Source organism: Balaenoptera ricei, chromosome 10 (assembly GCF_028023285.1).
Source record: "Balaenoptera ricei isolate mBalRic1 chromosome 10, mBalRic1.hap2, whole genome shotgun sequence".
NCBI classification, from domain to species: domain Eukaryota; kingdom Metazoa; phylum Chordata; class Mammalia; order Artiodactyla; family Balaenopteridae; genus Balaenoptera; species Balaenoptera ricei.
The window spans coordinates 94,651,812-94,678,630 of NC_082648.1; the positions used below are offsets into that span (position 1 = coordinate 94,651,812).

At 38.7% G+C, this 26,819-nt stretch overlaps 1 protein-coding gene across 21 annotated transcripts in view; it reads right to left on the reverse strand.

Annotated features, from left to right (window-relative positions):
• The window catches only part of RBFOX2 (RNA binding fox-1 homolog 2), a 266,331-nt gene that overhangs the window by 85,994 nt on the left and 153,518 nt on the right, over positions 1 to 26,819 (reverse strand). Inside the window, exon 1 of one of the 21 annotated variants that reach the window (XM_059936873.1) lies at positions 19,469 to 19,926. The exons of 19 other annotated variants lie outside the window; for them this stretch is intronic. In XM_059936873.1, the coding sequence (XP_059792856.1) occupies positions 19,469 to 19,513 (45 nt within the window). In that variant the 5' untranslated portion in view covers positions 19,514 to 19,926. Of the gene's footprint in view, positions 1 to 8,891; positions 9,145 to 19,468; positions 19,927 to 26,819 lie in introns of those variants that run through there. One more of the 21 variants, XM_059936874.1, reaches the window with a different exon arrangement.

Sequence of the window (26,819 nt, forward strand, 5' to 3'; positions counted from 1 at the left end):
ATATGAAGAAATACATGAAAAGCAGTAAGGTACAAAATATGGCATATTTGCGGAATTTCAAGTGGTTCAGATTTGGGGGTAGAGTGGAGGGAGAAAGCAAGTGAGGAAAGGAAAAGAATCTTCAAATTTTCTGGGAGGAAAAATGAGAGAGCAAGTCGGGGTTTCACCCTAACGGGGATCCAAGATGACCCATCAAAGCTGCTAGAAACTGTGTCCCTGTCATCAAGCTATATGGGAAAACCTTCCTTCTACTAAAAACCAGGGAGGACTGCATCCTTCTGAATCAGGGGATGGCAAACTATGGCTTTGGTCCAAAGCTGGCCCACCACCTGTTTTTGTACAACCTGAAAGCTAAGTGTGGTTTTTACATTTTCAAATAGTTGAAAAAATTCAAAAGAAGAATATTTTGTGACACATGGAAGTAATATGAAATTAAAATTTCAGTGTTTATAAAGCTTAACTAATGAAGTGAGAGAGTGGCATGGACTTATATATACTGCCAAATGTAAAATAGACAGCTAGTGGAAAGCAGCCGCATAGCACAGGGAGATCAGCTCAGTGCTTTGTGACCACCTAGAGGGGTGGGATAGGGAGGGTGGGAGGGAGACGCAAGAGGGAGGAGATATGGGGATACATGTATATGTACAGCTGATTCCCTCTGTTACATAGCAGAAACTAACACACCATTGTAAAGCAATTATACTCCAACAAAGATGTTAAAAAAAAATAAAGTTTAACTAGAACATAGCCACACCCATTCACTTATGTATCATCGATGACTACTTTCTTGTTACAACAGCAGAACTGAACAGTTATAATGGAGACAGCGTGGCTTGCAAAGCCAAAAATATTTACTATCTAGTCATTAATGGAAAAAGTTTATGGATTTCTGCTCTAAGTTAGGAGTCTTTCAAAATCTCATCTCCTTCAATTAAGTCTCAGCTTATCTGTTCAGAAGTTCTTATAAGAAATCTCATACAATATTAGATAAAAGACTAGTTACATTATTTGTGGATATCAAAGTATTATTTTTTAATTTCATAAAGTAATTATTGATTTCCATTTCCATATTTTCTTAACTATTCCTTTATATATGAAATATCAAATTTTGCTTGCAGAACTTTATCCTGCAGTTCTAAATGAATTAAATATCTCCAGTTATATGATTTCAAGTTATAATTTTTAAAACTGTATTTCCTTCTGTTAACAGCAGTCTAGCTATACTTATTTCCTGGACCATTAATTAAATAAGAAATGTTATTCTAATATTCTGAAACTGATAGCCCTTTGAAAAAATTCAAGAGGAATGATGAAAAGAATAATATGCCAAAGTAAGCTAATCTAAGGCTATTTCTAAGGTATTTGATTTATAATATGGATTGTTAAATCAGAATATTTTTCAAGGGTTTAATTTATTTTTTGGTTGTGTTTTACTTCTATTCTCAATAGAAAAATAAGATCATGATTTACTATTGCTACTGATTTAAAAGACTCTGTAATTCCCAATTTGGGCTCTTCAACACTCTTTTTTGATACAATTTCAACATCTCAAGAGAGGTGATCAAATTTACTTTTGCTGTTTTTTAATATATCATCTGTTGGTCCAACTGGCATCTTCAAAACAGTATTTCTAAAAAATAAGTTTAAAAAGTGAAAATTTCAGTGTTAGTAACCTTTGAGGGATCTGGGCAAGACCTAGGAAAGTTAGAAGGCAAGTAGATTCTTGCCAATCAGCTGACAGCATGCTTTAAAATGGAGAAGAAAAACAATATTCTACTTAAGAGTTGAGGGTAATATACTCTTATTTTGAAGTTATAAATTGCTGACAAGGGCTTCCCTAGTGGCGTAGTGGTTAAGAATCCGCCTGCCAATGCAGGAGACATGGGTTCGAGCCCTGGTCCGGGAAGATCCCACATGCTGTGGAGCAACTAAGCCCATGCGCCATAACTACTGAAGCCCATGCGCCCTAGAGTCCATGCTCTGCAACAAGAGAAGCCACAGCAATGAGAAGCCTGTGTACCACAACGAAGAGTAGCCCCCGCTCGCCACAACTAGAGAAAGCCCACGCACAGCAATGAAGACCCAACACAGCCAAAAATAAATGAATAAATATCTATATTTTAAAAATAAATAAATAAATAAATAAATTGCTGACAACACTGCATGGTCAATAGACTATGAAAACTGAGTAAACGCAACATGCTATCAAAAAACAAAACTTATAACAAAGATATGATACCTAATAATACTCATAACTACTCAGTAATTGGATATAAATGATAAATCATTCATATAAATTGTCATAATTAGTCCAGAACAGTAAAGACTATAGAAACCATATGGTTTCATATCTATGAGGAATAATTCAAGGAGGTAGGTAAGATGAGTACTGAGAACAGAAGATTGAAGGGAACACTTAGCAGTTATTTTCAAATACTTGGGTTTTATGAGGAAGAGAGATTAACCACTCCATGTGACTCTGGATGACAGAACTAGAAACAATGAGAAGACAATAATGAAAACAGATTTTAGCTCACCGTAAGGAAAACATTTCTACTTTGTAACAGCCAACAATGGAACTCTTTACCTATGAGGCTTGTAGTATAATGGAAGAGTATGCAAATTTGGAATTAAATGGATCTCATATTTGGAACCTATCCCTGTCTGTTCCCAGAACTACAAGGTTGCTTGACCTCTTGAATGTCAAAGTCTATCGTAGGGGTGGGGGTGGGGGGGAGGTGGGAAAAACACCACCTACCTCAAAAAGAGATTGACAAGTGACATATGATATGAATACAACAACTGTTTGTATGTAAATGTGATTTGTATGTAAAGTTGGTACAAAGTGGTATGCAAGAACAAAAGGTTATTTCAATAACAGTAATTATCAGTGGTGGTTAGGAACAGGGAAGCTGGAGCCAAACTCCTTCGGTTTAAATCCTGATGTTGTCAACTTGGCCAAGTTATTTAACCCCTCTGTATCCCTGTTTCCTAAGTTCTTCAATATGGGCGTTAACAGTACTTATAAGGCTGCTGAAAGGAATTACATAAGGCACTGATGACAGTGCCTAATGCATAATACATACTCTATAATGTTATCTATTATTATTATGTAATATTAGAAAAATAAATTTGTTTTATTCTATAGTGAATTCCTTGTTATTACAAGTATTCCATCAAAGCCTTGAACATGTCAGAGATGGAAATTCCAGAAGTGAATAAGAGAGTCTCAACTATATTCATTCATTCACACAGTCAGCAAGTATTAAATGAATATGTAATGCCTACAAGGGGCACTAGAGCACAGTGGTTAAGGGTACAGATTCCCAAGCCAGTCTGTGGATATGAATCCCCACAACATCTCTTAGTAGCTTATAAATTGGGGCAAATTATGTAAGCGTAATATGCCTCAGTTTCTTCTTCTGTCCTATGGGGATAATTATAGGGTTGATGAGAGGATTCAATGAGTTAATGTAGGTAAAGTGCTTAGCACAGTACCTGATAGTAATACATCATATATAAAGATTAGCTGATTAGCTATTATTTTGACCACATGCCAGGCACAGTTTTAGACACCGGGAATACAAGAGACTGCTGACAAAGGTCCCTGCCTCACAGAACTTACATTCTTTGTAGGGGTGGGGTAGCACTGATAATAAACAAGCAAATAAAGAGTAATGACAAACACTAATATCAGTGATAAGTGAAGAAAAAGCAGGTTAAGGGAATAGGGAACAATTGGGGAATTCAAGTTGAGATAGGAAGGTCAAAGAAGAACTCTTGAGAGCCTGGGGGATGAGCATTTCCATCTAAAAGAAAAACAGAAGGAAAGGTTCTGAGCAGGAAGATGCAAGGTGTGTTAGAAGGAATAGCGGAAGAGGCCAGTGTCACCCACCGGAGCAGAACATGGGAAGAGAAGGGCAGCAGGAGATAAGGCTGGAGAGTAAGCCAGGTTCCCGGTCACTCAGGGCCTCAGAGACCAGAGTGAGGACACTGGGGTCTGAAGGGAAACAAATGGAAGATTTAAAGCACAGGAGTGACAAAATCAGCCCTGCACTGTAAATGATTCACTCTGGCAATGACCTCTAATGAATTATTTGACTCCAAGATTTCCTGAACTTAATCGTTCTACTAGTAATAGAGGGACATCTGCACATCTGGGAAATGGAAACGATACATCATGATGGCAGACTGAAACATTTCTGCTTGGAAGCTGAGCATCCAAACCCAATAATGCAGTTGCTACATTGGAAACAACAAAGCATTTACTGCAGGGGAGCATTCCATTTGTGTTTGTTAGATTTCACATATGAAGTATTGTTTAGAAACGTTTAAGAAAGATTTGACAGTGGTTTTGGAATGTTGGGGGAAAAAAGTGAGGAATTATGATTCCAGAAGGGAATGCTTGAGATATCAACAATGCCAGATTCCAGAGAGGAACTGTACACCAAAAGGATGCTCGAAGGCTGTGGGGCTGTACCATTACCACGACAATCACATACAGATGCCCAAGAAACAAACCAAGGGAAGGTATTATGTGAAGAGAAGTGAAAATGTGAGTAGTCAAAAGTCAAAAGAGAAATGAGATTGTTCCCATATGGCGATCTTTTGGATGTGAGTTTGAAAATTTTCAGGGAAGAACAAAAAACTGGAGGAACACAACCAGGACTTTGAGCTAAGCCACTGAGAGGGGTGAGGAGTGTCATTTCCCTTTCAACATGGAGGTGTCCTCGGTAGCAATACAATCCTGAATAGCAGTTTGTCAAACACTAAGCTTTCCTAGTCTCGACTACAAAACTAAGAAGAAAGATAAAGGAAAAAAATAAAGGGAAGGAGCCAAAAAAAGGTGTGTGTTTTGGGGCATGGGAGGTGACTGGGAAGAAAAACCATTTAGTAAATCAAAATTGCTCAGATTTATATGGAATTCTGGGTATCTTTTCAGGGGAACTGAGTAATTTTTAGAATAGCAATATTTTTCAAGAGCCAGTCTTGGCCTTGGCAAGGAAATGGTTATAACTGAAGATAAGGAGCAATGTAGAAGAATTCAGAAAGAAACCAAAGCTCTGGAAAAAGTGAGGCTTTTTTTGGTTCATTGTAAAGGAACATAAATTAGCCTCAAACCCAATCTCCGCCTACCCCCCAACTTCCCAGAGTCCTGTGCAGCCCACAGAAAGTGGAAGTGAGCCAAAGCCAACAGTGTGGGCTGAAGCTCTGTGGATGAAGGGTGGGATGGGCTCGGGGGGACCTGGCTGGCAACCCAATGGAATCACTTGAAAGCACTGCCACAAAATGGAGACTAAATAATCACTGAGGACTTTCAAAATGCACAGAAAATGGGATACGCTTAGCAAAATCACAGAAAAGATTCCCTACTCCAACTCATTTCAAAAAAACAAAAACAAAACCAGAAAGGATAATAGAAAATGAAACAAAGCAAAACATACCTGTTCTCTTACCGGTCTTTAATTAAAGCATAAAATACCCTCCCTCTTCTCTCCTCCCAGCCACCCTGGAACGAATAGGGACCCGGCCACAGCTCAGGTAAAAGACTTCGGCCTTCCAGCTACAAAGAGTGGAGATAGCAGACAATAGAACTGGTGATTCATTACAAAAGAATACACTCCGGAGTGGCCTGCTGCCACTTGGGCTCCCTGCACTATTTAAAGGAACAGCAGCCCCCTTTCTAACCTCCCTTATTCTTAACACCTTCCCTCCTCTTGGTCCTGATGGAAAACAGATTTTGAAGAAAATGCCAGCAAAGCACTGAGCTGTCCAAGAAAGGGAGGGCTTTGTGTTCCACAGAAACTGGCAGTCTTACACTATAGTAGAGAACAAAAATTTTCTTTAACGTCCACACTGTAAAATCTTTTCCTCTCTGCCTAGTATACTTTCCCTTTCAACAACAAATAGTATAACCTTTCCTTATTAATTGGAGTTGAAGTCCTTTGCAACTTTGTCTAATTTGACACATATTACAAGAATGTATCTCTTCCCCTTCCTTTTATTCCACATTGTTATTTTCACAGATGTGAGGAGATGCAATAATTTGGTTCACATGCTCTGAAAGAAGAGAGTACCTCAGTAAAATACTCCTATAACATATACAGGAATGACAGATAAACCTAAAGTTATTTTTTAAAAAGTCACATGAGCATGTTTGTCTACTATACTAGAATTCTGTAATTATATTGCCATTTGCTTTTTTTTAAAGCAAAACTCTGATAACTTATTGTAAATAACAGAGCCTTATAAACCAAAAACAGGCCTTATAAAACCAGAGCATATATAGTAACAATGTGTGTACACCGTGTAGCTACAGATATGGATCTAAATGTGATGAAAATGTCATCCACTGAAGGCCCTTCACCTTCTTCCACCAAGTGAGCGATGGAAACCACGGGATATAGAAATGTTAAGATCAAAGATGCAAGGAACCTAGGTGACAAAATGATGAAAACATATCTAAATACTTTTCTTAATATACTTGTTAAGATACTAAATACCACAATAAACTGTTTAACTTTGATAACTGAACCCTGAACACTGCAGAAATTTTCTATTCAGAAAGTTTATGTGACAGATCATTATCAAATATTGGGATTTGACATCTGGCTCAAAAAACCAAAAACTACCCCCCCCCACCAAAAACAAAACAAAACAAAACCATAGGACAAATAAAGATTGGGCCTATCTTGCTATTTTATGTATGTTACATTAACATAGAAAGTATATACAAAAAACAAACATGCTGGAATATTGAAAATTCACAAGTCTGACATTCTATACTTTCCATTTGTATAAATTCAGGATGGGCAAAAATGAGTTCCTTGTTTCCTTCAGCATTCACACACACTGAGAAAATCATAATGATTTTCACTTACCTATTAGAATTCTTAACCTCCCCCAACTCCCTTTTTCCAGTTTCTATTTATCTCTTCTGCTTCATTCCTAAAATTATAGTTTCCTTAAATACTTATTATTAAGACCAAGATATTAAGTGTGCAAATGCTTGTGCATTCGAACTTGGGCTTGCACACGTTTACTCAGCTGCTCTAGAAACTAAGGGGACAGGCTCCAAGAGGCCACGGAAAACCTCTGATTATAAGAAGTCCTAGTTTAGATAACTCTTTCACTGATTTAAAAATATATACAATGAAAAGTCAAGTAGTTGAAAAGGCTCCAGTAATAGCTGAGAAAGAAGAGAGCTGGTACCCTCTAATATGGTCAGTTAATGAAAACTGAACGAGGGCTCCAAGTTTAAGAAGTATCATCTCCCAAGCAACAAAGAGAAGCCAAAAACATGTTTTCTCTTTTTTAAAAAGTAAAGCAATATTTCAAAAGAGTTAATTGGGCTGATGATGAAGGGATAAGAAGTGGAAGAGAAAATATTTCAAGGGTTTCTCCACTTTCCAGAAGAGGGAGGGGTTTCTTAATAATCTCCAAACTCAGATCTGCTGAAAAATTACTACGGAAAGACATATTCTTTGAAACTTCCCTTTCCTCTCGGTCATGCTGGGAAAATCTCCTTAATGCTTTACCTCCTTCCAAACAGCACTGCGGGGCATTATATAACATTTAACAGAACAGGGTTCTAGCTCCTAAAATGATGCCTCTATCCAGATAGCCAGTTGACTCTCTCGCCCTCCGGTGGTGACTTAGGAAAAGAGATGAGAGAATACAAAAAAAAAAAGGGGGGGGGGCAACCTCCTTAAAAGGAAAGCACTGTCCAGTGATGAAATTTCCCTACAGAGCATAAAAGCCTGGAGTGAAACTGATCTTAAGTCTGAGACTAAAGGACATGAACGTTCCACAATGCAAACGATTCTCATTGATAAATCACAGTCTCATCGTTTCCTCTCAACCTACATATAAAGAAAAAATGGAAAAAGAACATACAGAAGGGTGCCAAGAAGAAAAATAGCACCACCAGGGGAAATTGGGGAAGAGTATTCACCTTTCCATGTCAGGAATGACTTGCTAAAATGCAGATATTGCCTGGTATAACCAAAGACAGGGGGAGAGAGAGAGGTGTGGGGGGGGCGGGGGGGGGGAGGGAGAGAGAGAGAGAGAGAGAGAAGAGAGAGAGAGAGGAGAGAGAGAGAGAGGGAGAGGGAGAGAGAGAGAGAGGGAGAGGGAGAGAGAGAGAGAGGGAGAGAGAGAGAGAGGGAGAGGGAGAGAGAGAGAGGGAGAGGTCTTCCATTTCCTACTCCCTCTCCTTCAGATGTCTTTTAATACCCGTGTGTTTGTCATTTATACATTCAGACTTGTTCTTCTGCCAGGGAGGGCTCTACCTGCCTCTGCTGCACCTGGATGCTTCTATGTTCTCACGGAAAACAGTCTTTGCCAGTAACAAAGACATGAAAATGAAACATTTTTCTAGCCTTCATTTTTAATAAGCCATTTAGAGCAAAGGCAGCAAAACTGCAAGTCCATTGCCAATTCTGAGAAACCAAAGCGAATCAGGAATCAGATTTCCTTATAACACAAATTCTTCTGCAATTCTTAAAAGGAAGTCGATCCCTCTCCCCTCTTTTTGGCAGTCTACAAGAATCTCTTCCTACCTCTGCAGTCTCTCTCTCCCTCCCTCTTCTCAGAACCAAGACAAAGAGGTAGACAAATCCCCACAGGGTCTTTCCTGTGCTACAGCTGCACAGTACAGGAAACAGGAATCTGCTATGGAGCTAAGGGAGGGGAGAGAAAAAAGGATACGGATACACCACACACACGGACTCACAACAGGCACAGACTAACACTTTCCAGCTGATAACAATAATTCTGGCCCTTTCTAAAAAGACAATAATAATTAAAACTCTGGTGACTATGCCCCCCCCCCATCTTATTTAGATCTCAGAAACGAGAAAAGAAACGCACGGAGGAAACACAGATCTTACCTGAGTTACCATTTTCTTTTTCTCCATAAACCAAATGGAACAGATGATGAACACTTCAACGCGGTCGTGCTGGGGCACACCTTCCACAGCTTGCTTTCCACCCCCCTCCCCCCCCCAAGTCTAGCTCTTAAAGGGTGGGTGATTGTTCTCCCTTTATCCCGTTTTCCTTCCTTTTTCTTTCTAGTGTTTCTTCCTTTCTTTTCTCTTCCTCTCTGGCAGTCTCTCCCCCTCCTTCTTTCTCCAGCTCCCTCCCATATCTCAGGCAGATGGCTGAAGGAAGCCCCACCCCCGAATGCCTAAGGTAATTAATCAGAGTAGAGCCCCACCTCTTCCTCCTCCTCCCACCCGCTCCCGGCAGGCTGACATCTCCCAACTCCAGAAACAGGCCTGCCGGAGAATGGCAGTTTGGTGTGTGCTTTGCGCACGCGTGTGTGTGTGTGTGTGTGTGTGTGTGTGTGTGTGTGTGTGTGTGTGGAGGAGGAGGGAAGGGGGGGGAGAGAGAGGGAAGGGCAGGCGCCATGTGCCCGCATATTTTAAGGAGTTTCTCCGATGGTGGCATTAATTATATGGCACGGGAAGTATTCACAGCAGCTTACCATAGTAAGTACAGATTTAAAACGTTCCATCTAAGAATACCTGATAATAAATAAGGAGCGAAACAGAAACTATTAAAAAAAATTTCCACTGATGTACAGTTTATAGATGCAGCGGATGTAATAAAAGATGAGAAGAGCTGCTCAATGATGGGCTGACTGGAAGGTTTTCAAGGAATGGAAATATGCAAGAAACTGCTTGCCCTAAGCTAGTCTAATGACTGCAAAGGACAAAAAGAGAGGAGGGAGGTAATTTAAGTGCTTCTTTTTTTCTACTGTAAAAAACCTGGGGATTCTGAAAAAGGTGTCTACAACCATGACTGCTTAAGAAGCTTAAGGTGGATACAAATTTGGCTGCTCAAGGCTTCCAGCTTCATTTAAAATTCTGATTAACTGAGAATTTACCCTTTGCGTTCCCCAGCCTTCTGCATCTCAGCCTCTATTGAAAAACATAAACCCTTTCTTGTACACACACTGGACATGTGTCATTACTATAACTAGTCATTGTTACTATAGAGTGCTATAGACACAGGAGGTTTGGGAGAATGTTTACTGAATGTAAGAGTTTCTTTTAACTTCTCTTAGTAAAAAGTCATAATGAAAAAAAGCATAAAGGTGTGATTCAGTTCAGAAGTCCTGGTCAAAGTCATAATTCTGCCCTTTACAAGTGATCTTGGAAAAGTCTTTGACCTCTGAATATAAATGTCATATCTCCCTACTTTCTATTATTATATATTCAAATAAAGTAACCTATGTGAATGTTTGATGAGTTTATGATGTTTGTCTCATAAAAATAAAGATTTTCTGGGCTTCCCTGGTGGCGCAGTGGTTGAGAATCCGCCTGCCAATGCAGGGGACACGGGTTCGAGCCCTGGTCTGGGAAGATCCCACATGCCGCGGAGCAACTGGGCCCGTGAGCCACAACTACTGAGCCTGCGCGTCTGGAGCCAGTGCTCCGCAACAAGAGAGGCCGCGATAGTGAGAGGCCCGCGCACTGCGATGAAGAGTGGCCCCCGCTCACCGCAACTAGAGAAAGCCCTCGCACAGAAACGAAGACCCAACACAGCCAAAAATAAATAAAATAAATAAATTTATAAAAATAAATAAATAAATAGATTTTCTAATTTTTTAGTATTCTAATAAATAAGATCCTATTCTAAAGGTTTTATTATATATTTTAAGTTATGCTATATTTATGTTATAATCTCTAATAGATTACCTGAAGAGCAAAGAGATTAATTCCAAAATTGAGCTTTCTATTTTTAAAATAAACACATAAAGAAATCAAAATTAAAAATCACAAATCACACCGAGAATACTTAAGTTTTTGCTGTCTCAATGAGGATTATTTGGCAAAATGTATAACCAAGCTTTAAAAAAATGTGCCGTATAATAACGTTGGTTGGCACATTGCCGATGTAACATCATCATGCTCCCATCCAAATTAATAAGCATTTTAACAATTCTGAAAAGAACACAGGAACTACCAAACAATCTGGAGAGCCTGGAGAAACCGGCACAGTCATTGCTATTTACTGAGTACCTACAATATGTCAGGCACTGTTCTGGGCATTTTATAGCTATCCGTATACTTTTAGTATAACCTGTACGTGTAAAGAAATATGTACAAAAGAATGGGATCTTTAAACATTAGAAAACAACATTAAGAGAAAAGGAATAGATTGATTCTGAACTTGTTCTTATTTAACATCTTTAGAAATGATCTGGAAGATAGAACATATTACATTCTCTGAATTTGCAACTGAAAAGCCAATTTGGAGATAAAATGCAGTCAAAAAATTTTAAAGACGAAGTGAGGAAGCAGAAAAGAGGTAGGCGAGTTTCACTGGAAGCAGGGGCAATGCAGTGTGCTTTTGGGAAAATCTAAATCATATTTATGGGATAATTATTTACGCTTTCAGTTCTAATATAAGAAATAAACTGAGAATCACTGTATACCATTCTCTGAATCCGCTGGTCCACAATAGTGCTAGGGGCAAAAAACCAGAAGCACCAAGACAGAGTCCCCCACTCCCCACCACACACACACACACACACTCACTCACTCACACTCACACACATGCTAGCCTTATGAAAGCCATGGCTGTCTTGAAGCTTGCAAACCCTCCATACGTATGGAAAGACAACAAAGCCCCAGGAAGAGATTTTTTAAATAAAAATGAGGGATTCCCACATGCAAAAAGTCTAGGACTAGGATAAAGGTTTCCCTAGGCCTGGTATTCATGCCTCTTTTCTATATTTAGGACCACTGTTTTATACTGCAAATAATAAACTTATAAAAGTCATTACTACAAGAAAGAGTTAATGTGAGCTAAAAGTGAAAAAAAAAGTATTAAAAATAATTTTCATCAACTCACTGATCATAGTGAGCACTGCACGAACTCAAGGATATTTTGACGTGCATCCCTGACTTTAAAGGGTGGTGTTATAGAGGACAATCTGCTCCCTCGTGCCCAAGTGAGAGAAGAGCAATTGAACAGTCCGGATCTGACCCAGCAAAACAACTGGAGGCCCCTGGTGGCTGAGTGTGCCCAGTGGTGTACCAAGGAGAAACGCATTTCAGGGCATTTTCTGGGCAGGAGTGAGGGGGCTGGGGAGGTAGGCAGGCAAACAGACAATAAGAACGTCAGCTAAGGGAGGAGACCACATCCACCCTTGTGGATCAACCTCCAGCTTCCAGCACAGTGCCTGATATATGGTAGGTACTCAATAAAATAAACAAATGAAGGAACTTCTCCTAGTTGTCTCCATGTCTTCATTGTTTCCTCAGTGTTCCACGTAATCCCCAGAACTCCGCTTCCTTTCCCCCATACCACTCAATGGAAATGGATCTTATTAAAGTCGCCAAAGACCTCTGATGGCCAAAGTCAATCAATGGACATGTTATATCTTCTTTGACTTGTCTGTGGCATTTGGCACTCCCTCCTTTTGGAAACTCTTACTCTCAGCTCCAAATGAAACTCTTATTCTGAGCCTTTCTTGATTTTCCTCTTTTCCTGTTAACTCACTTCCCCATCTTACTCTTTTTCCTCTGCCCACCTTCTATGTTGGTATTGCTTGAGGTGCCATCTTCAGACCTCTTTTTACTGCATACCACAGGTTCTTAACCCAAGGTATATAGTTCCTCACACAGATACCCTGGTGGAAATTTGTTATTTTTATGTGCATTTCTGTGCAGAGAGGATCTACGGTATTCATCAGATTTTCAAAAGGGTACACATCTAAAAAAAGTTAAACAACAGTCCTTAGTTCCCGAGGCCTCCTGTTGACCAACACGCTTGCTGTAGGTGATGTAATCCATCCCATAGCTTCAATTACCACCCATTTACCTTGATGACCCCCACATTTCTATGTCCAGTCCAGATATCTCTCCTGAACTCCAGATCAAAATATCCAAATGCTAAATAATGGTCATCTCCATTTAGATATCCTACAAATTTCTCTATCTTAAAAGACCAAAACTAAATTAAATTCTTAAAATCAAATCACTAATTCATTTAGCAAATGTTTGAGTGTCTACTATGTGCCAGGCACTATTCTAGGCACTGGGGGAAAACAGTAAATGGGCAAAGGAGATAAAAATCCCTGTATGTGTGAAGCCTGGATTCTAGTACTCATTCTACCATGTTTGTTTACTTGGTGAAATGTGGTTAAACTTCATAACCAGTAAAAGAGGTATCAGTTCTTGAAAACTTACTCTGTGGTGTCTTATCAGGCAACTACATATATTCTTAGCTCATTTCATCCTCAAGACATTTTAATCTCCTTTGCAGAGATGAGGGACCTAAGACCAGGTGAGGCTAAGTATCTTGCCCAAAGTCACCAGAGCTAGCAAGCTGAAGTGTCCAGATTTAAACTCAAATTTGATGGGAAGTCTGGAGTCCTTCCAAGACTCCTCCTTCTCACTCAACACCACACCAAACCAGAAGCAAGTCTTTTTGATTTCTCTGAAATGTTGCTCTTTCTTTTCATCCCTAGCACCACAAATTCGGTTCTGACCTTATTATTTTGCATTCAGCCTCCTACTTATCTCCCTGCCTTCAGTCTACCCCTCTTCCCATGCAGGCTTCTTACTACTCTCAGAGCTTGATCTTTCTAAACACAAATCTCATCATGCCACTTCCCTGATTAAACTCCTCAACTACTGCCCACAGCCTAACAAGGGGTACAATTCTAACTCTTAAGTAGGCACCTAACACACATAACGTGGCTTCAGCCCCCTTGCCCAGAGCCCCGGCTTTCCCTCTCCCCACCCACTGCTCTCCTCTGCTCCTACCACACTTCACGACTTGCAGTTAGTTCCTCAACGACACCTCTGTTCTTTTCTGTTTTCTGTTTTTCCTCCCTTGAGTACGGCCTTCTATCTGGCTAATTCATCCTTCAAGGCTCACTTCAGGGATCCCCTGCTCCAGAAAGCCTTTGCTGGCCTACCTGCTCCCACACCTGGGTTAGGTACTCCTTATCCCTGTGCCTTAGCGCCTAAGCCATGGTTGATACTGTTTCTGCATAACTTTGACCCGACTGTGAGCAATCTGAGGGTAGGAACTGTGTTTCACAATCCTAACGCAGTTCCTAACCCAACGCCTGAATACCTAGTAGACGAATAAATGTTTGATGAAATCAAACTGTAATGCCTTGATTTCTACCTCTAGCCATTTATTTATCCATATGCGGGTACCTAAGAACGAAGAGCATCTCTGTGGTTATCAAAATACTATAAAAGCATTCTTTTCTTCCCAAAGAGTACTTGGAAATATCTTTAAATTTATAAATTTACTTCAGTATCTTGGAAATTTGAAAGGAAGATGTACAAAATGAGAGAGCGGGAGAAAGGCTTTGTTTTCGACTTTATTAGAATAGTTCAGATTCTAGACAAAACAACACTCACTGATTAAAAAAAAAAAACAACTCACTTTAGGTGATGTTGCTCCTCACAATTTTAGGGACTCAACCTTCCTACCTTCCACCCACTTACCAGCAATGCTATAAAAGCAGGTCCAAGAGTCCCTGACCAGAAGGCAGGGTTTGCTCATACTTTCCCAGGCTGCCCCTAACACCCAAGTGAAAAGCAACATTAAAGGGACAGCATTTCCGGCAATAATAAAAACTTGTTAGTATAAAAGCTTTTCACAGCATGTCCCCCTCATAACCCTAAGTGTAAATAACAATTTACACCTAATAGATATAAATACCTTTCCAGAAGCATTTCCCAGACAATACTACTTTAATATCTCTTGTCCCAGCATTCTCTTTAATATAAATAAAGCCAAATTATAGATAATTCTACTATATCCTAGCTCATCTTCTCAGGGTTAGGCAGTGTTCAGATATATATAACCCATTCTAGAAAAAAAGGTAAGCAAAATTTGAAATCAAGTGCTTTAAACGTTATATGCTTATAAAAAACAAATAATCCTCATATTTATTTCCTGTCCCCCCAAATCAAACCTTTAGAACAAGATCACAAATAGTATACACTAAGACATAGGTGAGGCCAGAGATATTAGAAAACATCACTTCATAAATTATTAACTAGATTTGCATAAAATACTCCTTAAAATCTCTTTAAACTATCCCAAACTCTAGATAACTGAGTCATATATGCAATTGAAATTATGTGTACATTCTCTGTATTCTCTGAGAGACTAAGGAAAAGGTTCTTAGACAAATACTTAAAGGGATGGGACATAAACAAGTTTATGAATAACCAGATTATCAAGAAATTACATGATTAATTGGTGAAAACTGAAGTGTACTGTTTCTGCAATAATACAATATGCCACATCTCTATTACTAAATTACTGGAGATTCTGCTGGTTTTCTTCACCACTAAATCCCTGTGCCTGGCATAGTATCTGGCACATAACTCAAAAAACATTTGGTGAGCAATAAACTAATCTGAAATGAGAAATTAAAGTATATATATATATATATATCCCCCTTGACAGCAAGGTCATCTGCCCACAAAGCAGTGGACAGCCTATGGGCTAAGTCACTCTATAGCATTCTGCAGACCTGAGCATCCTCTAGGCACATGTATCTTTTAGATAGGTCACTTTCTGTCTCTCAGTCTTCCAGATGCCTAATATCCTTAAGCTGTACTTGGCTCTCCTAAACCCTCAAATCAGGATACACAGCTACACCACCCAAAATGTAAGATCCTGCTTCTTCTCCCTCCAACTGCCCCATTCACCTCAAAATGATAATCAGAGCCAATGTGTTCGATGGGTGACAGGTTAAGTAAAACTGCCTCAGGAAAAACTGCGACACTAGAGGAACCCCTAACTTGCAACAAGTTGTCACATAACATAAAATTGACCATCTTAGCCATTTATACCGTTCAGTGGTATTAAATACAGTGGACCTCTGAAGAGCATGGGTTTGAACTGTGCAAGTCCACTTACATGTGGATTTTTTTCACTGCACATGTACACAATCAGTGGTTGGTTGAATCCAAGGATGCAGAACCACTGATACGGAGGGCTGAGTGTGAAGTTATACATGGATTTTCGACTGAGCAGAAGGTTGGTGCCCCTAACCCCCACACTGTTCAAAGGTCAACTGTGTGTTCATAATTTGCTACCAGCACCATCATCCGTCTCTGTAACTCTTTTCATCTTATAAAACTGAAACTCTAACACAGATGTAGAGAACAAACGTATGGACACCAAGGGGGGGAAGTGGCGGGGGGGGGGGGTGGTGTGATGAATTGGGCGATTGGGCTTGACATGTATACACTAATATGTATAAAATAGATAACTAATAAGAACTGCTGTATAAAAAATAAATAAAATTAAATTTAAAAAAAAAGAAAAAAACTGAAACTCTATACCCATTAAACAGTAACTCTCCATTCCCCCTGTCCCCAGAGCCCCTGGCAACCACCATTCTACTTTTTGTCTCTATGAATTTGACTATGCCAAGTACCTCATATAAGTGGAATCATACAGTGTCTGTCTTTTTGTGAATGGTTTATTTCATTTAGCATAATATCCTCACGGTTCATCCATGTTGCTGCTTGTATCAGAACTTCCTCCCTTTTTAAGGCTGAATAATATTCCACTGTGTGTATATACCATGTTTTGGTTATGCATTCACCCACTGATGGATACTTGGGTTGTTGCTTCCACCTTTTGGCTACCGTGAATAATGCTGCTGTGAACGTGGGTATACAAATATCTTTCCAAGATTCTGCTTTCAATTCTTTTGGGTATATACTCAGAAGTACAATTGCTGGGTCATATGGTAATTCTATTTTTAATTTTTTCAGGAACCACCATACGGTTTTCCACAGCAGCTGTACCATTGTACATTCTTATCAACAAGTGCACAAGGGTTTCAATTTCTCCGCATCCTTGCCAACACTTGTTATTTTGTTACTTTTTTTGACAGTAGCCATCCTAACAAGTTATATTTTAACCATCTAGTCAGAGGTGATAAATGTGACTAATTTCAAGAACAGCTTCTCAAATAGATTTTTTATGGGTAGGGAGACTACACTCATTGTCCTTTAAATCATATCTAGCAAGCCCCTATCTACTTCCTCTGCCTGTATTTTAAACTGATTTGGCCCAGATTTGGTTCTGCAAAAATTATAACTAATAAAATAACCAATTTCAATTGCATACTCTTAAGACAGGCATGATTTTATTAACCGTAAGAGTAATAAAAGGTCAAGTACCTAAAATACTTAATTGCCCTATGCTGAGAACTCACTTTGTTTCATTATCTCAACATTAGCAATTCTAGAACTACTTAATTTAAAAAATAGGTGCAAAACCTTTAATTTTTTATAAATACTGTACAATCACGTCCTCAATAACGTCCAATTGCATAACGCACTGGTACAGAACCACAAGTATTCATAGTATGCAACAAAGAGCTTTGATTTAACTAAGTACAAGAATATAATAGAAGCTAAAAAGAAAATTTTATAACTATAGTTGAGACAGTTTGGGTAGCAAACAATCATCATAAATGCACCATCATTTATAAATGCACTGGAAAAACCTGTTACCCTAACAGAATTAAGAAATAAGACTGTAACATAGTTTGGGATCCTTCAACTTAAAACTGCTTTTTCAATCACATTAACTTCCTTGATGTGGTGGAGAGTGTACTCTTAAATTTTAATATCCCATTACCTGCATTTCTAAGCTACCTTAATTTCAGATAGAATAAACCTAATAAATGGAGCAAAGTCAGGAAAGTGCTGTTTCAAATACTGAGCACCACATTTAACAGTACTAAATCTTAATGATTTGGGGTGGCAAATTCATTTTATCATAAATGAATAAAATTGTCCTGCCAAAGACTATCAAACATGTCATAATTTCTAAACAAGAACCCTTTAATCCACTTCACAATTTTTATTTCTGGGGAGAACGGCCAATTTTCTACATCAAAAAACTTATTTACATATTACAATTCTGTTTTTCATAAATCTCCAACATCTCAATCTTCTTTGGAAACATTTTTACTTATTCAGCTTTTTTTTTATACTACTTATATTACAGTTATTACAAGTCCATTACTTTACTAGTTGGGTCTCAGAAATTTACTGTTCACAGATGTTTCTCTTCAAAAGAACATCAATATTTACTTGTAAGAAGCTTTGCTTCTAATCTAGTCTCATGACACATCCAGCCTTAAGCTGTTGCATAGACCAATCTATTGTGTTATGCCAGGAGAGAAATAGCTCACAGATAAATGAGACCCACAAATATATCAAAGCCTCATTATGGAAAATATATGCTCGATTTGAATAACTCAAAATCACAGAGAGTTATACAGTTAACATAAAACATGTAGTATAGACCAATGTCCCACAACATAGTTAAAGAAACATAGCCATATCCCCTCCCACATGACTCCATACTGGTAGCTCACGACGTGAACGAGAGTTGTGAGTTTACTCTAGAGAGCTTACCCAACAGATCCAATTAAAAATAGCGTGGGTTAGCCTTTAGGACCAAAATACCTAATAAGATATACTGGTTTGTTTGTCACTTCCTTTAACCCTATGCATTTCTGTCCAACCCACAACTTAGGAGCTAATTATTAAAGAAATGGCAATCCGTAAAAAAAAAAAAAAAAATTAAATGCCATAAAAACAAACTAAACCAAACTGAGAAACTAAGTAGTGTCTATAATTCAGATATAATTGTATTAACCATTTTTATTTTCCTATTCTAGATTTTCAGTACAATTAATATTTCAAAGCATCATGACATATGAAAAATCACCTAGTTCAACCCCTTCATTTTATATACAAGGAAAGTGAAGTCAAGAAAAATGAAGCTATTTGAGCATGACATGGAGGTGTTAATACCACAGGTTGAATCAGAATCCAGAATCCTTAACTTCAACTTTATTTACTGTACTGCTACTAATTAAAGGCAAATAGCTATTCAGGAATATGCTTGATAAAGCCCTACATTTTTATGATTCTAGATTTCAACCAGTTAATAACTAAGATGGTAATGATCCATCATAGAAAGTCTAAAAATGTTAAGTGTGAAGAGAGTGCCCTCTACTGTATATTACCTATCTGAAAAATACAGCAACATTTGGAAACCGCCATCTGTGCTTCTCATCTACTCAAAATGAAGCCTGAAGTTTACTATAATATATATGGTGGCTTAATTATGTTACATTTATAATGCCAAGCCCAGTATTTAAAACACACACACACACACACACACACACACACACACACACACATGCATGTGGGTAACCACACACACACGGACCTCTGAAGCTTCGGAACTTCTAGGATTGAAAGCAACCACCGCTGCCCAGCCCTCAATACTATAAAACACAAACTTCCTGTTACAGCAAATTAGCAAATAGCTTTGGGAAATCTATGCTCTGAATGGTACCAGGTCAGAAGACAGGAAGCTTATAAGCATTTCATCCCACCATCAAGTACTATCTAGAAACAAGTTATAACCCTTAGCTTACCTGGACAACAGGATATTGATAATCCATACAATATACACCATACATAGCAAAGGGGAAAAAAATCTTCCAATAAAGACAGTACAAAAAGTGTCTAAGCTTTTGCCTTGTTTGATCTGGCTGTCCTGTCCAAAGGAACCTGGTAGCACCAAAAAAATCCTTGGCTGACTTCCAGTCTACGCAGATAGGTATGTTGGCTCAGGTAATGAAGAAAGAGCTTGCTTCAGGCCAGGCTTTCACCCCAATAAGACTCAACACTACACAGTAATGGCTGTTTTTCAGGGAAAAACAAAAAGCTCCAACGGAGTTACTAGCTACAGACTGAAAACTACATTAGAGATTTGCTGTTACTGTTGGTTTTAAACTGACAACTCCTCCAGAAACTCAAGAGGTAGAGAATGACAGCCAAGGAAGGGATCGCGGGCTCCTTAAAGTGGCACCAAAAACGGTAGGAAGCACAAGGTATCCAGGATCCAAAGTGATATATATATATTCTAGGCTTTAAGTACGTCAGAGGGAACACTCCCAATCCAGGACGTGGAAAGGCAGATGGGACTGGTATTCTCTATTTCTTCTTGGGCGGGACTTCGCGCACGCGTGCGCACGTACGTGTACACACACACACACACACACACACACACGAACACACACACCCTTCTTACTGTCTCCGGCACAGACAGGTGTTAGGATTAACAGTATAAAATCCTTCTGCGTGGAAAGGAATGGGAGAGAAATGAAGTCACACTGTTACATGCAGTAAAAGGAGCTCTTTCATGACACTGTATGTTTTTGTATCATTTAACACCTCCTCTGCTGTGCTTTAACAGAAGCTAGGACAGCTGGCAGGATCAGCACTAGAAAAGAGGAAGGTGGCCCCAACTCTGAGGCAACATGAGTCCACTGGAGACCTTCAGATATGCCAGAGACTCTCTCAGCTGTTCCAATCAAACACGGAAGGATTAACTCCGGCTGCTTGCAAAAAGATGGGGGTGGAAAGGTCTCTTCAGAAAAGCCAGCTGCTTCTCCCCTTTTAGGAAGCTGCTATACCCACCCTGCCACTATATACAAACACGCATGTGCACACATATTTCTATAACAGATACTAAAAGCAGTAACAAACACAGACAGGTGTTAGGTCAGTCTGACAATGCAGGGCAGGTTAAAGAGTTGGCTTTCAGAGCCTAAATGGCCCATCTAAAACCAGAGAACTGCTAAGTAATTCTTAGCAAACAGGACTTAGAGTGAGCAGAAAGTAAAGATAAATGCTCAGTAAGAGAGACACACCATTTATAACTATCATTCCTAAGAAATCCCCTACTTGGGGCAAACATTCAAAAGTTCAAAATGATAAATAATTCTAAATTAGTTTCAGGGACTCTGATCTCCCTAATCTTGGAGAGCCAGTAATATTATAACATGTTTTAGTAAGATTAACCCATGAGGATTATTTGCATTTGTAAGAGACTAACTCTTACCATGCCCACTCCACCCCCAGGGCAATTTTTCTCCTTTTATGGTCATCGCAATTTATTTTAGTATTGTTCAGGAGAAATTCTCTTTTAAGAGTCAGAATGGCCTTATTAGTACATTTAAGGTCGATCTCTTGGTGAAGCATTTACCTTAAATCGGTTCTGGGGGATTAGGCGGACCACTGCAATGTACTAGATTATCTTCAGATTGCTGGTACTGATTCTAAGTGTATTACACATGAGGGGCAACAATAAATCAGTTCAGTATAATTTTAAAAATTTATTGATCTATTATACACAAGGTACTGTGCTGAGCACTGGAGGAATGAACAGGCACAGTTCTGTTGTCAAGGAATTTGCAGTTTATGGGAGAATAGATCAGTACACAGGTAAAACCAAAAGGCAAGACAATGTTACAGTCCAAAATTAAACACTGTGGGCAACTTCCCACACAGGAAGTAACATTTTAAAAAAGCTGCTCTTAATGAACCCTTCCATAGTGTCACTTTCTCACCACTAAAACTATGAGACGCTGCTGTGTCAATTCTTAACAGAGATTGAGCCTTATAAAATTTTTGATCTGATACCTTAAGGGCCTATAATATACATTCTACTTGCCCCCTATACAGTTATTAAAATGGTAATAAAGAAATAACAATAGGGATGTTTCTGTGATAAAAACTTATACTAAATTTTCCCTTCTAATGAAATCATTCTCCAATCCTTCTTCCTCCTGTACGCTCTGCCCTCCCACCTTCCCTCTACTTCATTTCATGTCCAGCAGTACAGCGGTACTGGCCACACACATACTTATAAACTAGCATCTGAATCACTATTACATCTTCTTGATATGATTGATACCAAGATTCTCTTGATATAAAGGCTGGGAAATAATGATACTTATAAATCATACAGGGCCGTGAGGCTGACAAACTTAACCTTCATGAGTTAACTCAGTTCAATATCTGATTAATTAATCACAGAAGACGGAATTTTCCCAAATTGTGTTGTATTTAAGATGATAGACTGTAACTCAAATTCTAGAACAACTGTTCTAAGTTCAGCCTGAAAGTGGTCCCCAGATATGTTATTGAGGGTCTCATCAATCTCTGGAGCTTTAAATTCTTCTTGAGGATAGATCTATACATACATGGTGAAAAGATGTAACTGATACATTATTAAGTGAAAAAAATTATACTGTTGAATAATGGTTAGGATGTAATTTCATATTTGTAAATGCACATATATGTCTGCGTGTATGTTAATCAATAAATTATATATGTAATTTATAAGCTTTATGTGTCTCACATGTAAGTTACATATGTTATATATTTATACACACACATATATAACTTACTGGTTGACATGCACACCAATATATGCCATATATAGTACATATTTATACACACACACATTGACACACATACATATTATAGGCATAAAACAAAACCAACACCTCCAGGGGGTGGGATAGTGGTTTTCATTTATTTCTTTAGAGATAAACTTCTAATTTGTCAAATACATTTAAATTAGCATTCACTGTTCCTATAACTTATCTTCTTATAAGTTGAAGGGAATCAAAACAGATTTTACAGGCTTCCCTGGTGGCGCAGTGGTTGAGAATCTGCCTGCCAATGCAGGGGACACGGGTTCGAGCCCTGGTCTGGGAAGATCCCACATGCCGCGGAGCAACTAGGCCCGTGAGCCACAACTACTAAGCCTGCGCGTCTGGAGCCTGTGCTCCGCAACGAGAGAGGCCGCGATAGTGAGAGGCCCGCGGACCACGATGAAGAGTGGCCCCCACTTGCCACAACTAGAGAAAGCCCTCGCACAGAAACGAAGACCCAACATAGCCAAAAATAAATAAATTAATTTAAAAAACAAAAACAAAAAAAACCCAGATTTTACTTTGAATACCAGTATTTTAAAAATCAGTAATACTCTCTCAGCCTCTATATTATCACATTTGCTTTACCTAACATGATGGCATAAATATAAATTCATTTAATACTGGAGGATTTAGACGATAAGCAATCAGTACCCAGGTCTAGTTTAAATAATAAGCCCTTCAGAAAAATGGCAAAATAATTCAATAAGTGAGTTACAACTCCCTGTACTTCTTTTTGTCTTTTACTTAGCTCTTTCTGTAAAATTTTTTAATTGTTATAATTTAAGACCAGTAGTTTAGTGAAACTAAAATTCTAAAAAACATTTATAGAAAGAAAGACGAACCTTTCACCCAAAAGACAGCATACTACAAAAGATCAAATTACAAATGTTACAAATTACAAATGGTAGGGTCTCCTTTCCTGACATACAGTCTTTCTGCAGACTATTGTAGCCTTACTTACCAACAGAGATTCTACGCATGGGTCAGAAGTTCCACATCGTTTCAATATTTTTTCCCATTTTCAAAGAGATTTTAAAAATAGAAACAAAAATATGTGAACATTTTCAACACAAATTACTAAGTGATCCCCACCCTCAGAGGGAACAGACTAGGTATTTCCTTTAAATTTTAAATACTATTATATTCATTCAAATAAAAATTCCAGAAATAAAAAAACCAATTCTCCACAATAAGCTCAGAGTTACTTGCTGACAATTCCAAATTACACCATTTGAAAAAGTATACACTATGCAGTATTATGAATGCTTTTACAGTATTAAAATTTTTGTATATTGATCAATTAGAAACATGAATATAGAAAATGGCCCTTCATATATTTCTATATATCTCACTAGCAGAGACATTCAGACCATAAGTTTCAACACTTGGCACACCTAGAACGTGTCTGTTAAACAGAATGTAATGATATCGGAGAGAAAGAGACCTAGTGATATTTAAGAGTGAGATACCTAGAAATTATCTTGAGATTTATGAAATTTAAGTTTTGTTTATGATAAAGTAGACAGATTACCATATCAGTCTCATGCCAGAGGACACAGTTGGTGACACTGTAGTATAATTTGTACCATTTACAACCCTAGGGATCTCAAGACTTACCCAGTACTGGATAATCAGAAAATATTTGAGATTCTTCTCTTTTCTACTCTCTCATTCTTGTTTTCTTCTCTCCTTTTCTTTCCCTTCTGCCTACGCCACAATCCTACCAAGAGTGTTCAAAGATACTAGTTAGGCTTTGGGATAGAATGCTTTGGCAAAGATTGCAAAGACCTCTGTTCTAAGGTATAAAATTGATTTTAGTAGTAATCTGAAAAGGTTCCAAAGATTGCTGTGAACTGGGATAACACAGAAGTTCAAAAAGAGACAGAGTTTGAGATAGACAGATGAGGATGGAGGGGCTGGGATCAAGAAAGATGTATATGTAGGCAAAATAATGTAGTTAGAAATAGGTAAGACTTACATAGGGATCAGTGTGACCAGTCTACTTGACTGTGAGTGAATAGTGGCAAATGACAAGAAGAGTAGGTCTGGGTCATTGTGGAGGACCTAGGCCATCAGGCTATGTATTTCAGACCTTATCTTTAAAGAGTTTGAGAGGTAAACAGTGCTACAAAAATAACATTTTATGAAAATGGCCTGTGGTGGCTGCAGGAAGAATGGAAAAGGGAACAATCAGAAGGTGGGGAGGCCAATTAGGGGCTACTGTTTGGTTTCTTTCTTCTTTTTTTTTTTTTTAATTTTTTTGAGTGCGCCGCATGGCATGTGGGGTCTTAGTTCCCCGAACAGGGATCGAACCCGTGCCCCCGCAGTGGAAGCACTGGAAGCGTGGAGTCTTAACCACTGGACCACCAGGGAAGTCCCAGGGGCTACGGTTATAAACAGTCTACAGATTATTAATGCAAAACCCACAAGTTAACAGTAGAAATAAAGAAGGAATAGATGTAGGAGACATTACAAGGACAGCATTCACAGGAACTGGAGACTGTTCAGAAAAAGGATATAAGGGCAAAGGAAATTAAATATAACACTGAGGTTCTAAGTCTAGTTGACTGGCCAAATAAGGGTAACACTGCTAAAAGAGAGACGTCAGAAGCATGAACTGGTTTGAAGTTGTGGCAGGTCCAATAGAAAATGTCTAACAAGTACTCAGAGTTGTAGGTGGCAGCCCCGGAAGAGAGGTCAGGGTTAGAAATGAAGATCCAAGAGGAGTCTGGGAGGAACAGTAAGGCTGCAATGATTTAGTCCACAACGTGTACTGAACATCAACCACGTACTTCAAAAAAGGAAAGAGAGGGAGAAAGAGGGAGGAAGGGAAAGAGAGAGGAGGTGGGGAGGGAGAGGAGAAGGAAGGAGGGATGGAGGGAAGAGGGAAAGAGACAACAGTTGATACAAGGCAAAGAGCTGAAAATAGAACCTTAAGGAATACTCACTTCTAGAAGGCAGAAATAGCAACAAAGGATAAAAAGATTAAGCAGGATTGTGTACTATTCACAAAAGCCAGGACACAGAGGACATGTGTTACTTTCTTCTACTTTTCTTTACTATCCTGTGTCCCTTGCACTAGGGAAAGTATTTCATAAATTGATACCAGAGATGAGTATATAACAATGTCAAGTAGAGATACAGAAAGGTTAAAGAGAATGAGAATTTAGAAAAGATGACTGAATTTAGCAAGTAGGAGACCAAGAGAAGTTTTGAGAGAGAGCTGTTTCAGTAATATCAGTAAAAAGATGGCAGTAAAATTGATAAATTCATGATCAGAATGAAAAATAGACACAATGCCTACTTTAATAAAACTTTCTACCTTGGGCTACTTCTTGGTCTTCCAAGTGGCAAGTAAATGCAAAAATAATTATTGATACATTCAACTACCCACTGCTGCCTCTATCAAGGTGGACTTTTGTTTTGTTTTTTGCTTCTGTGTCTTTGATTATATTGTTTTCTTACCCATTTCAAAGTGTTCACATCTGAAAATGGACCCCTTCAAGGCCTACCTTAAAGGCTATCTGCCCCATTAAGCTCCCCCTGATTACTTCCAGCCAGAAATAATTTCTCTTTTGTCTGAACTTCAAGATGCTTTATCTGTAGCTGGTTTATAGCACTTACCACTCTCTATGCATTTTTAGGCATACTTTTTTAATTGGATGATTTCGTTAGGGGTAGGACGTGTCAGTTCATCTTGGTATTTCTCTCAAAGAATTAAGCCAGTACCTTTTACACAGATATGCCCATCAGTATATGAAAGGGAGGGTCTGCATTTTATTACTTGAAAATACAAATCAGAGGTAAATGAATTAATCACCATGCACAGACCATCTCTTATTTGTTCATTCAGTTAACCTTCATTCATTCAACCAAGATGCCTCTAGCACTGTATGAAGTCCTAGGAATAGAAAAAGCTCTCAAAGAGCTGACAATAGGGGAGAGAAAGCAGAAAATAGTAAGTACCAAAACACCATGTGATAAATGCCATACCTATCACAACATGGCTTGGGAGAAAAATAAAGAGGCAACTGCTGCTGCAGCCACCACTGCTGCCATCTAATTTCTGAGGGTGGAGGAGCCCAGGAACAGCTCACAAGCAGTTAATGCTGGAAATGAATTGTGGAAAGCTAGTAAGAGTTTTCCAGATGGATTGGGGTCGATGGTGGGGAGCTTTGAGGCAGTGGTACAGCATTCCAAATGCACAAACCAGCATGGCATAAGCAAAGCCATACTTAGGGTGCTTACAGAAAGGCAGGCGGGTAAATATATGCAACAAAGTCAAACGCCTGTTCAAAAATATTCATATAAGACTTCCACTGGTTCTAAGGTACTGTGAGAATTGTTGAATTTTCTACACCAGTGGAAATGCTTTAAATTATATCTGCCAGAGAAGAGCAAATCACGGTGAAGTACAGAAACACTCCTTTGTGTGACACATGGTACAAAAGGAAGTATGCGTAATAACAGGGGTGCCATGCTATGGCTGAAATGT